Below are 13,525 nucleotides of genomic sequence, written 5' to 3' on the forward strand. Positions count from 1 at the left end.
CCACACACACACATCATCTCTGTTCAGCCCACTGATGTGTCCTTGAGGGGTCTATATCTGCTGAAACTATGGACACACTGAGCGGAGACTCTATGGAGACTCTTTGAGTCGACTCCGCCAGTCGTGCTTCGGAAACCAAAAAATCTGCATGAATTCAAGGCTTCATGAGGTGTGTAACTGATAGAAAATGTATTTGGGTGAACTACACCTTTAAAGGGATATTTCACTTTAACATGTTTGGGGTAATTTTTACATCAACTCTGGCTTTGTGTGCACCCCAGACAGTTATTAAGTTGCTTGATTCAGTATTTAGATATTTGATATTCACTTTATCAGACCCTTCCAATACAAACCTATTGTAACTTCGAACTCCATTTGAACCATGTTAGATTTATTGAAAACACACGTCCTTGGTTCCGGTGACTGATATTGTCCTTCTAATGCGTGAGGGGGCCGTGTTACATGTTTTCATTGATTTCAATGAAAAAATGTATTGAAAAAACACGGCCCCTCATGTATTAGAAGGCCAATATCAGTCACCGGAACCAAGGACGGGTGTTTACAATGGGTTTGAATAGGAATGTTGTGCAAGCTCCACCGTTTTTCTGTTGTTTCCATTCATTCGGTGTGGGAATGTGTGTGAATGGGTGAATGTAATGCACATTGTGAAGCGCTATATAAATGCACCATTTAAAAATGCACAATTTTAGACTCTCAAACACGCACACGCACACACACACACACACACACACACACACACACACACACACACACATCGGTATGTGTCATACCGCATATAGCAAATACAATGAAAAGTTTGAGAACCACTGTCGTGATAAGCTATGGGGGGGGGGCTTTTAGGTAGGATGGGGCCTTTTTCTAGTTCTCATAAATATGGACAAACGGTGTTGTCTCTCCATTCCCTTGGCAGTCGCTGCTGCCCACAGCTGCCACAGGGATGACAAAATTATGGAAATTAATTATGAATGAACTGCACAGCCGCTTGACCGAAACAGTTGAGCACAGTCAGACATATGAGACCAATTATCGGCACCAGCACTGAATTGTCGCCCACTAGCCACTGAAAGAAAACAAAGGTCACTAAATAATATGCATATAATCTGGAAATATGCACTGCAATATCTTGTTAATTTAACAACTGTCTTTTTTTCCATTTAATTTCAAACCTTTTATTTATGCTCGAAAGGCACTGAGGTTACCCTGATTTACAGTGACGACGAGCAAACAAAATACAGCAGCAGCAGCAAACAATGAAAAAAACGGGCCACTCCTGCAAACTTTAGATGTCAATCTTAGCCAATCAGGATGGAATATGAAAAATCAAACAGATCCGTCTTGATCACATGACTATAGAGATCATGTGTACCAATTTATGTGAAATTTCGATAAAATCTGAAGGCTTAACTCACTGCCAGAGTATATTCATTAATAAACTCACCCACTGCCAGCGATTTTCGTGTTTTATAACCTTTTCAACCGTTCACAGAAAATGTATAACCATTATAACCCATCGTCTGATCGTGTGTGTAGACAAACAGGATGCATGGCCCGACCCCCAGAGGAAAACGTTTTCACCCGCGAGGTAACTTTCACGGGCGGAGGCAGCTGAAAGCAGTATATAAAGGCAAAAATGCACATATTTCCCACCTCCCCAACTGGCCACAGAGGTGGGCTGGAGCGAAAATATTCGGATGACGTTATTTCCGGATCCGGGTGAGTGGAAAGTGAACCTGATTACTGGAGTGACAGAGAACGGCACGATCTTTTATAAAACAATAAAAAAAACGTATCTGAGGCTGATTTGAACATTTTCAAGTGGCATTTTTCCTTGGCCTAGTGGGAATGTGCGTGCAAAATTTCACGGAAATTGCATGCTGTGTTCATGATTGGAGGCATTTTATTCAAAACAGAGCACTCCTGCAAACTTTGGAAGCCAATTGTAGTCAATCAGGATGGAATATGATAAATCTGAAAGACCCGTTTGGTTTAATGACTATATAGACACTGTGTACCGATTTGCTGGATCTGTGGACAAAATAGTACTGTCAATCTGTAGGAGTACTGGTGGCGCTATAAAAGGCCCATGTGAAAAAATTGGGGCAGAGGTTCTGAATTGGCATCCAGGGAGTGTGTGTCCACAGTTTCGCTGCGATCAAGCCAACAATGCCGGAGATTAGCTGTACACAGACAGAATGACACACACACGGACGGACGGACACACACACACACACACACACACACACACACACACACACACACAAACGGACGGACACACACACACGGATGGACAGGGTGCAAAACATACTCTCTCGACATGCCTTTCGGGCTGGCGGAGACAATAAACTGTGACTCTTACCAATGTGCAGGCTGTTGAGATGAGGGGTGAGGACACCGTCAGGGTAAACTTTGACCATGAGAAAGAGGTGGGAGTCCTGCGTGGCATCTGGCGGAGCGACCGGTACGAGCGTCTCCTCCACAGGAGTATACGGCTTCACCACTACGCTGTCTGGACACGGAGGACAGAGAGGACAGAGCTGCTGTGACATGGGATGGGATGATGTGAAAAATTCATGCCACAATTATTGTGACCAAAATAATTGTGATTTACGATATTATCACGATAATCAAAATATGCTTAAAACTCTTAAAATGACTCTTTTGTTAAAGTTCTTGAACTCCAGCATCCATAGTCTGGGGTGGACCATTTGTCAAAAATAACAGATCTACAAGCTTGTAGATCGGCTATTTTTGGCAAAGAGATTTAGAGAGTGAAAAGAAGAAGCAGCTCGGCAAAGGTGAATTGATCCCAGTGTATGACGGAGGACACTTTCACGATAAATTGAAATCTATATGATTATTGTGAGTGTTTTTTTTATCACGATAAACGATTATGGTCCCATCCCTAGCTGTGACATGACAAGACAATGTGTGTGACACGGTAAAAAGTACAAATATAGCATGTTATTTACATGTTCACCTGACATCCTAGGACCTTTGATGATGGAGAGGGCCACTATATTTCAACACTCTCACTCCAGAGGGCCACATTGCATATATACTGTTGGGCAGAAACCTCTTATCTCCATATTGGACATTTTTTCGTAAATGAATGCTGTACATTCCGTCACAAAAAAGTAGCAAAAATAGCCGATCTACAAGCTCAAAACATGTCGCTCAAAACGTGTCGAACTGCAACGCGTTTTGAGCTTGTAGATCTGCTATTTTTGAATTGGAAACTGCATTTTCATTTAATTTCAAATGCATTTAGTTATACTTATGTTAACTTTTTAAACTTAAAGGGATACTTCACTTTCACATAAAATAAACATTAAAAATATATATTTTAAAAAAATGAAAGAAGTTATGGCAAAATAAAGGCCCCCTCACACATTAGTAGGACACTCTAATGCGTGAGGGGGCCATGAATTTTCCATTACTTTTTTCATTTATTTTTAATATATTTTTTAAATGTTTATTTTATGTGAAAGTGAAGTATCCCTTTAAATACAAATACATTGGACAAAGACAATAGAATTTTAATACTAGTTATTAAGCTACTAATATAGACTGAAGTAATTAAAGCGGGTCATGTTTGCATGTTCAGCTGAAATCAATAATATATCAGTATTCCGATATTAACCTGCGGGCCACATTAAGTGAAGGTGGGGGCCGCATGTGGCCCCCAGGCCGCCAGTTGCCCATGTATGCCCTAGGTACTTTGTAGCACTTCATTGTTTTCTTTGCACTCTATTCAGGTGACCATTTACCCTGTTATTTGTTGACTAGGGTTCATGCCTACTTACTCCGTTCTTGCACTTTGTAAGTTACCCTGGATAAGAGCAGCTGCTACATGTCTAAATTGTAAATTGTATGTACTGGCAACGAGCGACAAGCACTGGAGGAGCAGATGGTGTCAGGAAAATAGAAAATTAGATACTGCCAGAACATGGCCGTACAACCCAATGTTAAGCACTTAATGTTCATGTGGACTCAAGACACAGATCAAAACGCAAGTATTAAACCAAGAATCACAGTGAAGCTGCAATCATAAACTGGAATATGGACAACGCTATTGCTAGAAATGAGCATGACCTAAATCTTGGCTCTGCTGTCTCTCCCAAGTTTATTGGAAGCTCACAGCCAACATCACAGGGAAGTAACCTAGTTAAGAAACCTATAGGATCTATACTCTAAATACCATGGAACTGTATGGGTTAAATGAGACTATGGATCAGACTTATTTCTAATGTAATTATGTTTTCATCATTATTATTTTTCGCCCAGCTAGCAGTGGAGTTCTGGGGCTATTAGAGAACTTAAGACTTTTTTTCCTATAATATTATCATTTGACAGTGTAGAGTAGATTGGAGTTATAATTAGGCGTAGGTGGTAGGGCATTAACGAATAGTGATTTATGGTATTCGAATTATTCGACCCAAAAGTATTCGAATAGTCGATTATTCGGTTTGATTATAAAAAATTTAAAAAAAGTTTTTTTTTTTTTTTTTCAATGGCATTGATGACTCGACTCAAGGAATGCGAGTGGACGTCACACCAGAGCTCACAGCTGCGTGTCTGCTCTAGAAAAGCCAGACAAAAAAAAAAAAGGCTTTTTTTTTTTTTTTTGAATAGTCGAATAGTGGTTTGATAGTCGAATAGTCGGTTTGATATTCGAATATTCGACTATTCTGTGAATGCCCTAGTAGGTGGTATCAGAGTATGAAGGTATAGGATTTTCAATACCATCAAATGAAATTTGGCCTTTCTGCTTTGTCTCCTAGCGAATCAATTAATTATAACTAGATATGGAGTCATGAAAAATATTGCAGCATAAAACTTCATCTTGAGAACAGAGATGACTCCTACACTTTTTTGTATCACTTTTTTATTCAACTGCCAGTCTGTCACCACCACCACCCACACACACACATCATCTCTGTTCAGCCGACTGATGTGTCCTTGAGGGGTCTACATCTGCTGAAACTATGGAAGAAGGGCCGCTTATTTCGTATCTCATTATTCTACGGGTCATTAGTACGGGTGTGCCGATATATCGTCCCGCGATATGATACGTTTTCGTGACGATATGTATCGTATTTTTGCAATAATAATAATGCAAAAACAAAAGTATCCCCCCCATATATTTTCATATTAAAAAAGTGCCACATATCGTATCGATGTTGTGAGCCCAATATCGTATCGTTTTGTGAAATGAGTCGGCACACCCCTAGTCATTAGTATTTAAACGAAGCAAAACTTGTCTCAGTAGGCTAATAGCATATTAGACACACATCATTGAAGTCTTCTAGAGTCTAGACAATGTCATACAATGTCTTATGCTACATGACTCACTAGATACTCCCCCAACTGAGCTATAATCGTGTATAATTGTGAGAACTTGTTATTTCCATTAACTCATTCAGTGCCAAAAATATTTCTGGCTATATCACCCCTGTGCCAAGGCCAAAAATACATTGTAAAAAAAAAGTGCTTTGGAGCCGAGATACAGCCTTTTCAGTTAAAAAGTTAAACAAGAAGTGAATGGAGCAGCAAATCTTCAAATCATCATATCTTGGGTTCTGAACCTTTTTTTTCAAAAAAAAAAAAAAAAAAAAGATTTTTTTTTTTTTCCATGACGTCTCAGACGTCATTGGCACTCTGGGCTTATGAAAAACGTGACGTCTGCGACGTCATTGGCACTCAATGAGTTAACCCATTAAGACTTGAGGCCAATTCTACAAATGCCTTCTAAATCAGTAGTTCTCACACTTTGAAGATTTTTCTAAAATGTAAAAAAAATTGCAGATGTACAAGCTCGCAGCGCGGCACAAAGTGACGCGCTGTGAGCTTGTAGATCTGCTAGTTTTGAATAGCCAGCGCTAAAATCTAAAATGACACGGATGCTTTCCCGATTTTAATGGGTTAAAGGCTTAGCTCCTTCCTCCTCCTTCCTGTATCATCCATTTATATTTCTGTACATTTTGAAAGTCCTATCTACATTCTATGTAGTGTACGTCAGTACAAAGAAAATAACCCCTTCAGAAAAAAAGGTCTCCAAACTATACCTAGAATAATAATTATTCAACAGATTACGGTGCCTTCAGTCAACTGTCTTACTCTCTGTAATATTCTACCATCTGAACTGAGGTCCGCTACAACAGTGTCTTCTTTTAACCATTAAGACCTGTAACGCATCTGTGTCACTTTTTGATTTGAGCTAAAAAAAGCATTATTTTACACTTTGGCTATTCAAAAATAGCAGATCTACAAGCTCATAGCGCGGCACGAGAGCTTGTATGAGCTTGTAGATCTGCTATTTTTGAAAAACCTGAAAATGTGTGCAAATCTTTGAATATATATTGTTTTAAAGCGAACATTTTTAACTAAAATCTTTGCTTCTGGGGGTCCCTGGAACAAAATATTTTGAGGTGGGGGTCCGCGGCCAAATACATATAATTGTGGGGGTCCTTGACATGAAAAAGTTTGTGCACCACCGATATAAAAACATAGGTTTTTCAGAATACTGTTGGGATTTAGAAGACATTTGTAGAATCGGCCTCAGGTCTTAATGGGTTAAAAGCAGACTAAAAGCATCTCTCTTTTCATAAGCTTTTAATTAGGGCCAAAAGCAGTTATTAGAAAACCTTTTTAGAATCTGTATCCCTCTAGTCTAGGTTGTCCTCAGACGACTTAGAGAGTATTATTACTAAATTATTATTCAACAACAGTCCTATAAATTCACAAAATCTCTGCGTGTGTGTGTGTGTGTGTGTGTGTGTGTGTGTGTGTGTGTGTGTGAGGGTGCCACCAGCATTATCTAGAGAACCACCCGGCCGATTGGACTTCAAACTGGTCGTGCTGGAGTCCTTACCGTGGATGAGCGCTTTGAGGTAGACATGCTTCCCGACAGGCACATGCATGGCCGTCCCATGTGGCAGCTGGAGCTGGAAAAGCTGTGTGTTGTGGTTGACCTCCGTCTTTGAGACCAACTTGCAGTCTCGATAATGGAGTGCTGGAGGAAAGAGCAAAGATAATCACAATATATAGTGATTTTTCTTTTTACCTTTATGTAACTTTCCACTTCTACCCACGATTTGAATCCGGATTTTTACGATTGAGCTAATAGATTGCCAGGGGATAAAATTGAATCTTGACCATCAGGTAAGAATTTGTGTCAGATCCTGTTTCTAGGTGAGACAGGACCTTTGACAAATGTCTCAATAGAAGAGCAGGGAGACAAAATACAACCACCCGATGGTAAAAGTTATATGGTATTAGCATACTCTACCATACACACTGGACAAATGTAAATTTTATTAATTAAAAAAAGTTACATAGTGCCGCTTTAAAAGAGCACAAAGCGTAATCTTCGCTCTTACCTCGATCTTTTTGACGAATAATGGTATTGTGTAATTCCAGCGTCTGACCCAGATCCGTCCATTTCCCTTTGGCCAGTTTCCGTACGCTGACCTGGATCTTCCCCACGGCAGCCGCTGTGTGGACTGTTCAAGTGAAGGCAAACAGAGATGATTGATGATGACACCGTGTAAAGACATTCGGGATATCAATTAGAATCTCAAGCTGGCTGTAAATGTTATCCTTACCTGTCACGCTGTCCTCTACCTCTTCAGCTAGACCTGTAAAAAGTTGCATCATAGAGACATTAGTAGCTACTGTATGAATAAACATACCCAGATTCACATCGAGGTTTTTTACAGTGTAGACTGAGGTCCCACAGATATAAATTGTATCAAATGGAGGTCAGTTCAAACCATTCTGTCTGTACCTGTTTGGCTGTTTCAAAAACTCACAGTCACAGAGTTTACCTGTCCTGACCAAGTACAGCAAAAGAGCATAAAATAAATAATCCATCCTGTAGGTAAACAACTGTCTGTTATCCTAACAGACAGTTATTTGCCTACAGGATGGATAATTATTCAAGTTTTCTTCTTCCACTCACACCAACTACTTCATTCAATTCAATTCCTTTCCCCCCAGACATTCCATGCACTATTGAGGTGCAATTCTTCTTTATCTGTTATTATTTCGATTTGATGTGAGACAATGTACATCCCACTGACTGATTGACGCATATGTCCCAGACAGACAATCCCAGACAGACATTAGTCAATAAGAACTATCACAGATTTGTGATTGAGTTCTATCTACAGAATTCAGGGTTTCTCAATGAACTTCTACTTTGGAAACCCCTAGTTGCCTAATAGAGGGTCAACTTATTCGAGAGAAAGTTTGAAGAAAAATGGTTATGGGGGTCCTTGAGAACCACTGTACTAAACTGATACACAGTTAAATCCCTGCTCTTACTCTTCCTTAGACATGGAACAACCTTCTGTATGAGCCAGCCAAGGGCTTTGAATCTTGGTCAAATCAATGATTCATAGTGGAGGAGACACTGAAAGGCTCTTTCACCCTGTGATCGAACAGCAACTGTTGTGGCTCAGAGTGTTCAGATGATAGCTAGATGTTCACCACTATAATATTCCTTATGAGGAGAGGTTGAAAAAAAATAATTGTGAGCCAGTGTTATTATAGTTAACAACAACTAACAAAATAACGAAACCTAGAATTGAAAAAAAAAAAAAAAAAAGGCTTTACACAAAAACAATAGCTAACTGAAACTTTATTGTGCTTTCACAAAACAAACTAAAACAACCCAAAGTCACCAAAGGGTCTAAAACAGGGGGTCCGGGACGCCAAATCTTGGTATGTTAGGAAATATTTATTTTTACATTAACCACTTGAACCCTAGCATCCCTATTCTGAGGAGAACTTTATCCAAAAATAAGCTCACAACGCCTCGCGCTTTTCAAATTATGCCCAACAGTGTGCGAGCGCTTTATTGCTTTAAGTTTGTCCTTCACTCAGCACCTGCCCAACTTCGCTGGGTCACAGATGTGTCATTGACCCTTCAGGTCCTTACACACCGGGAGTGTGAAAAATATGCGATCTTAAAAAGTGCAGGTGAGCATTTCACATCAAACTATTAATTTGGTGATGATGCCTCACTCATACACTCAGGCAGTTATTGTGCAGTTATTCACAATGAAAGATCAACCTTGTTTCAAAGAAATTATAATTATGTGGCTTTATCGCCCTGTAACCTTTTCGTTCCGTCTAATAAATTAGTTGAGTTATACTGTAATTACTCTCAGTACCTCATCAGCCGTCACACAAAACACACTTTGTGGGCGCTCCTCATTACTCAGAGCTTTGGTGAAACCAATCCAAAACCTATATTTTTTCTTTCTATTTATCGCTACAATTAGGTGTAGCAAAAGATGCTGATGTGATGAAGGCTTTAGCATAAAATGTGTGTTCATCTTTGACTGCTGTGTGCATTAATACATCATCTAAAGAGGGAATATGTTCATCTTGGACTATTGCGGTGCACTTTAATAAATCATCTAAACTTTAGATGACCTTTAGATTCTAAAGGCTCAACATGTGTGTGGGAGGTATTAGCATTTTCATTATTTTTTTTGTATTAGTCTATGTCAGTGGCGCCGGCGCCTGTTTAATTAAAAGACACTGTGTCCCCCCACAATTCAGTCCAGTGAACAAACAAAAAATAGAAAAAAAATAAGATAATAATAATAATTGAAAACTAAATAAAAATCAGCCCAGTCCCCCCCACCTCGCGACAATCGCGAGGTGGGGGGAGACTATGGGGGGAGACTATATTATTGTATAGTTAATTAAACAGAGTCCATTTGGTTACAGCTGACTTTTGGGATGAAGAAAAAAGAAAAAGAAAAACACCTCTGACATCTAACCGAATTAACCAAAATACAGTAGCAGAAACCCCCAAAACATTAATAAAACCACCCGAAAAAATAAACCAGAAATGTGCGTGTGCGTCCCCTATCTGTCCCCCCAGGTCATTTTCCATTCCAGCGGCCCTGGTCTATGTGTACTAGTCAACAAATAATTTCTTTAGTCAAGGACAGCCCTCGAAAATATGTTATGGCTCATGGAAGTATGACAATGCAAACTTTAGATACACTCCACTTTATCCAATGGTGGATGTGTCATTTTGATGTCTATGTACTGTAGAGTCCTTCTCACCCACCCCTTTCAATGCTTTCCCTCCCCCTCTTCATTACCCTGGGTTGAATGTGTGAGATTTGACCTATTTGAATCACATTAGTTTTTTGTTTTTATTTCTGTTTTTACAGCTTGACAAAGCTGCTAATAAATAGACCCTGCAACTAGTCGTCACTTTCTCACTTTCTCCCTACTGGCTTCCCATATTCTGAACCAAGCCTTCAGAACCGTGGCAGAACAGTGAAGCTGCCGCCTGGTGGTCAAATCTGGGATTGCAAGACTTACGCATTTAAAACGCTACTGCGATTTAAATGCTTCTATGGTCTGAAACCTTAGTGCGCCTGCTCGGAATACACACAGCCACACAAAAAGGACACGGACACAGACAGACACAGATGCACTTGTTTTCTTAATATGGGTAGCCGAGTTGTAAATGACATTTCATCTCAGTCGGTCAGTATTGTTTTTTTCTTTTTACTTGTGGTCACTTATGTTGTTTGTGTTAGAAAATTGCCAATCTTGGGAACCCATCGGATTCGAAAATTGCAGACCTGTCTTTGTATTCGTATAAGAAAAAAGAATGAAATCAGAATGTCTACTCACGGAAATGGAGCATGTAGGACATTTTCCCCAGCAGCACCTCCACTCGCAACACCCCCCCATCAAGGTCAACAATGGTACAGCCGGAGCTGGGGATCTAACGGGAGAAGACAGAGATGGGTGACATTTTCTGGAATGTTCCAAATCTATATGGGGTGCTGGCCGTCACTAGTAGAGTACTGTAATTTGTTGGATTTTAACCACAAAAAACCTAGCCTCCCTTTTCTGTGGCAGGCACACCGATCGATTGATTGAATACTTTATTAGTCAGAAATGTAAACAAGCGCGAGGTACAGTCAGACATTAAGGCTAAAAGGATAAACACAAAAAAGTCCTAGGGACTTGTTTCCATTGTGGTCCTATGTATTAAATTCATCAACATAGCATTAAAAAGTGGCACAATAATACATGTCATCAACCAATACAAAACAATATACCGGCTACTTTCGGCAAAGATATTTGGTGTAGAGGGACAAAATGCTGGGGGGGGGGGTACTATAGTGGGGGGCTCTGGTGAACTAGTATAGGGTTTACGTGGTTAAACAAAGGGATATATGACACTAGGCAGGTAAACTGTCAGACTAAATTAACACCAGAATCTATAACAAAAAAAATCTTTCCGTCTCATTAGATCTTACAGTTTTGACAGTAGAGAGGTTATACCTTCCGTTTGGTGTAGATGACCACATTAACAGCCACATCTGTTTGGAACCAGTCATACCTTGAAGGAAACAGGACATTAGTTAAGACGCAGGAGACCAGGTTTCATCTGTACACTTTACATCAAGGGTGCGAGCGGAGAGGAGAATACCAGCACTCACAGAACTGTCCTTTAACCCCTTCATTTCGGGAACGCATACTGTGTCATTTTAGATTTCTTTGGCTATTCAAAAATAGCAGATATACAAGCTCAAAGCGCGGCACCGAGTGCCGCGCTATGAGCTTGTAGATCTGCTATTTTTGAAAAATCATGAAAATGTGTGCAAATCTTTGAATATATATTCTACAAAGTGTTTCTTTTTTTTTTTTACTTATGTTGCTATATCAGTGGTGCTCCAACTTTTCCATGTCAAGGACCCCCAAAATTATATGTATTTGGCCGCCGACCCCCATCTCGAAATATGCTATTCCAGGGACCCCCAGAAGCAGAGTTAAAAATGTTCGCTTTAAAACATATACATAATTCAAAGATTTGCAAAAGACCTATGAGCTTGTATATCTGCTATTTTTGAATAGCCAAAGAAATCAAAGAATGACACACAGATGCGTTCCCGGTCTCAAAGGGTTAAGGCACTTTTATTACTACATTTAAGTTGGCATGATATACTGCCGAGCAGACAGAACAACGTAGGCGTTTCGGCATCGAGCCTTCATCAGCGTTGTGAGTGCTGGTATTCTCTTATAGAGATTTATTGTAAAGTGTATCTGTTCACTCTCAGAGTTGAATGAACACTGAGGATTCTATTGTGTATGATCAAACAGGCATTCTCATAATTGCTCTTGGTGTATGTGAATATATATATATATTATACCAAGTGACAGCTAAATATTGAAATATTGCAATTTCTCCCCCCCAAAAGCTTTATACCAAGTTACCCCTGCTTACATGTAGAACTGCTAGTTTTGTCTAATGCAATGTGCCACAGCTCGGTTTGCACATCTCCTTATTCCCTTTTAATTGTACATACATTTCTTAGCTGCTTTGGCAACATAAACACGTGTTTTCTCATGTTTGCATTCATCTCCCAATAAAGTCCCTGTTGAATCTAACTGTATGTGTCTGTCTTACCTCGGACGAGTGTCTTTGGCTGGTGCAGGGGCTGCCGAGGGTGGCAGTAGCATGGAGGAGGGTGAGAGAGATGAGGAGGGTGAGAGAGTAGCAGGGCCCGCAGGTGGTGCAAGAAAAGGTGGAGGTGGAGCAAGACCTGTCCAGAAAGAAGAGTGAGACAAGAGATGTGTGCAGCTGGAACACTCTCCCTGATCGCCTGAGAGCACCACCGACTGTCCATGTTTCTATAAAAGGACTAAAAACCTTCCCTTTTAACAAAACGTTTCTTTCTTCGCTTTTTTTTGACCTTGCAGGCTAAAAGCAGCTAGATGTTTCTTACTGTACAGTATGTCTTCATGTCCTTGAGCTTTTAATAGCTTTCATTTTAATGGTGTATTTAATGTTTTTTCTTTTTCTTTTCTATTATGCGTTGCATCAAAAGCTTGACTCTCATAGTGGATGCAACCTATCAGGCAATTACTGCTGCCATGCAAGTAAATAAAGCATAATATAAAAGGAAGGTTACTATTAAAAGTACAGAACGATTGAAGAAATCGATTGAAGTGTTTCTGAAATACTAACTGATGAATTTCAGTTGGCTAAATCATTTCCAAAATGCATTAAAAAAATGTTGAAAAGAACTCTTCATATGTGCGACTCTCAATGAAAGGCTGCTGAAAATGAATACCATTCAAGTTAGTGCTGCCTTCCTTCTTCGGTGCTGGAGCTGTGAAAACAAACAAAAGGCGTCTGAGGATTACTTGGCAAATTCAAGTCACTTGAATAGTAGTTCTTTTGCTATTTACCCCATTTTTCTCCCCAATATAGTTGTCATGCCAATTACTTCCTCCCGACACACATTTCTGTGTGTCGTCACTGCTGTTGTATCCTACTGGATACATCGTCCTCACCTGCCAGTGAGGAGCCCCCACCAGGAGGCCGTGTAGAGCCTCCGTCCTACTCCTCCCGCACAACACTCCCTGCTGACAGGTGCCGCCCCCAGCCCGTAGGACTTAAAGGGATAGTTCACCCAAAAAACATATTTTTTCTATCGATTAGTCACCCAATGGA

The 13,525-nt window shown here is 40.0% G+C and overlaps 1 protein-coding gene across 1 annotated transcript in view; it reads right to left on the reverse strand.

Annotated features, from left to right (window-relative positions):
* cyb5r4 (cytochrome b5 reductase 4) overlaps nt 1-13,525 on the reverse strand; it is a 39,166-nt gene that overhangs the window by 14,228 nt on the left and 11,413 nt on the right. Inside the window, exons 5-12 of the mRNA XM_080427055.1 lie at nt 13,143-13,181; nt 12,476-12,611; nt 11,350-11,407; nt 10,690-10,783; nt 7,626-7,658; nt 7,401-7,523; nt 6,893-7,033; nt 2,378-2,527 (exon numbers count right to left, since the gene is read on the reverse strand). Coding sequence (XP_080283181.1) covers nt 2,378-2,527; nt 6,893-7,033; nt 7,401-7,523; nt 7,626-7,658; nt 10,690-10,783; nt 11,350-11,407; nt 12,476-12,611; nt 13,143-13,181 — 774 coding nt within the window. The remainder of the gene's footprint in view (nt 1-2,377; nt 2,528-6,892; nt 7,034-7,400; nt 7,524-7,625; nt 7,659-10,689; nt 10,784-11,349; nt 11,408-12,475; nt 12,612-13,142; nt 13,182-13,525) is intronic.

The sequence above is a fragment of the Gymnoscopelus braueri genome (genome assembly GCF_963280865.1).
Source record: "Gymnoscopelus braueri genome assembly, chromosome: 4".
In the NCBI taxonomy this organism is placed as follows: domain Eukaryota; kingdom Metazoa; phylum Chordata; class Actinopteri; order Myctophiformes; family Myctophidae; genus Gymnoscopelus; species Gymnoscopelus braueri.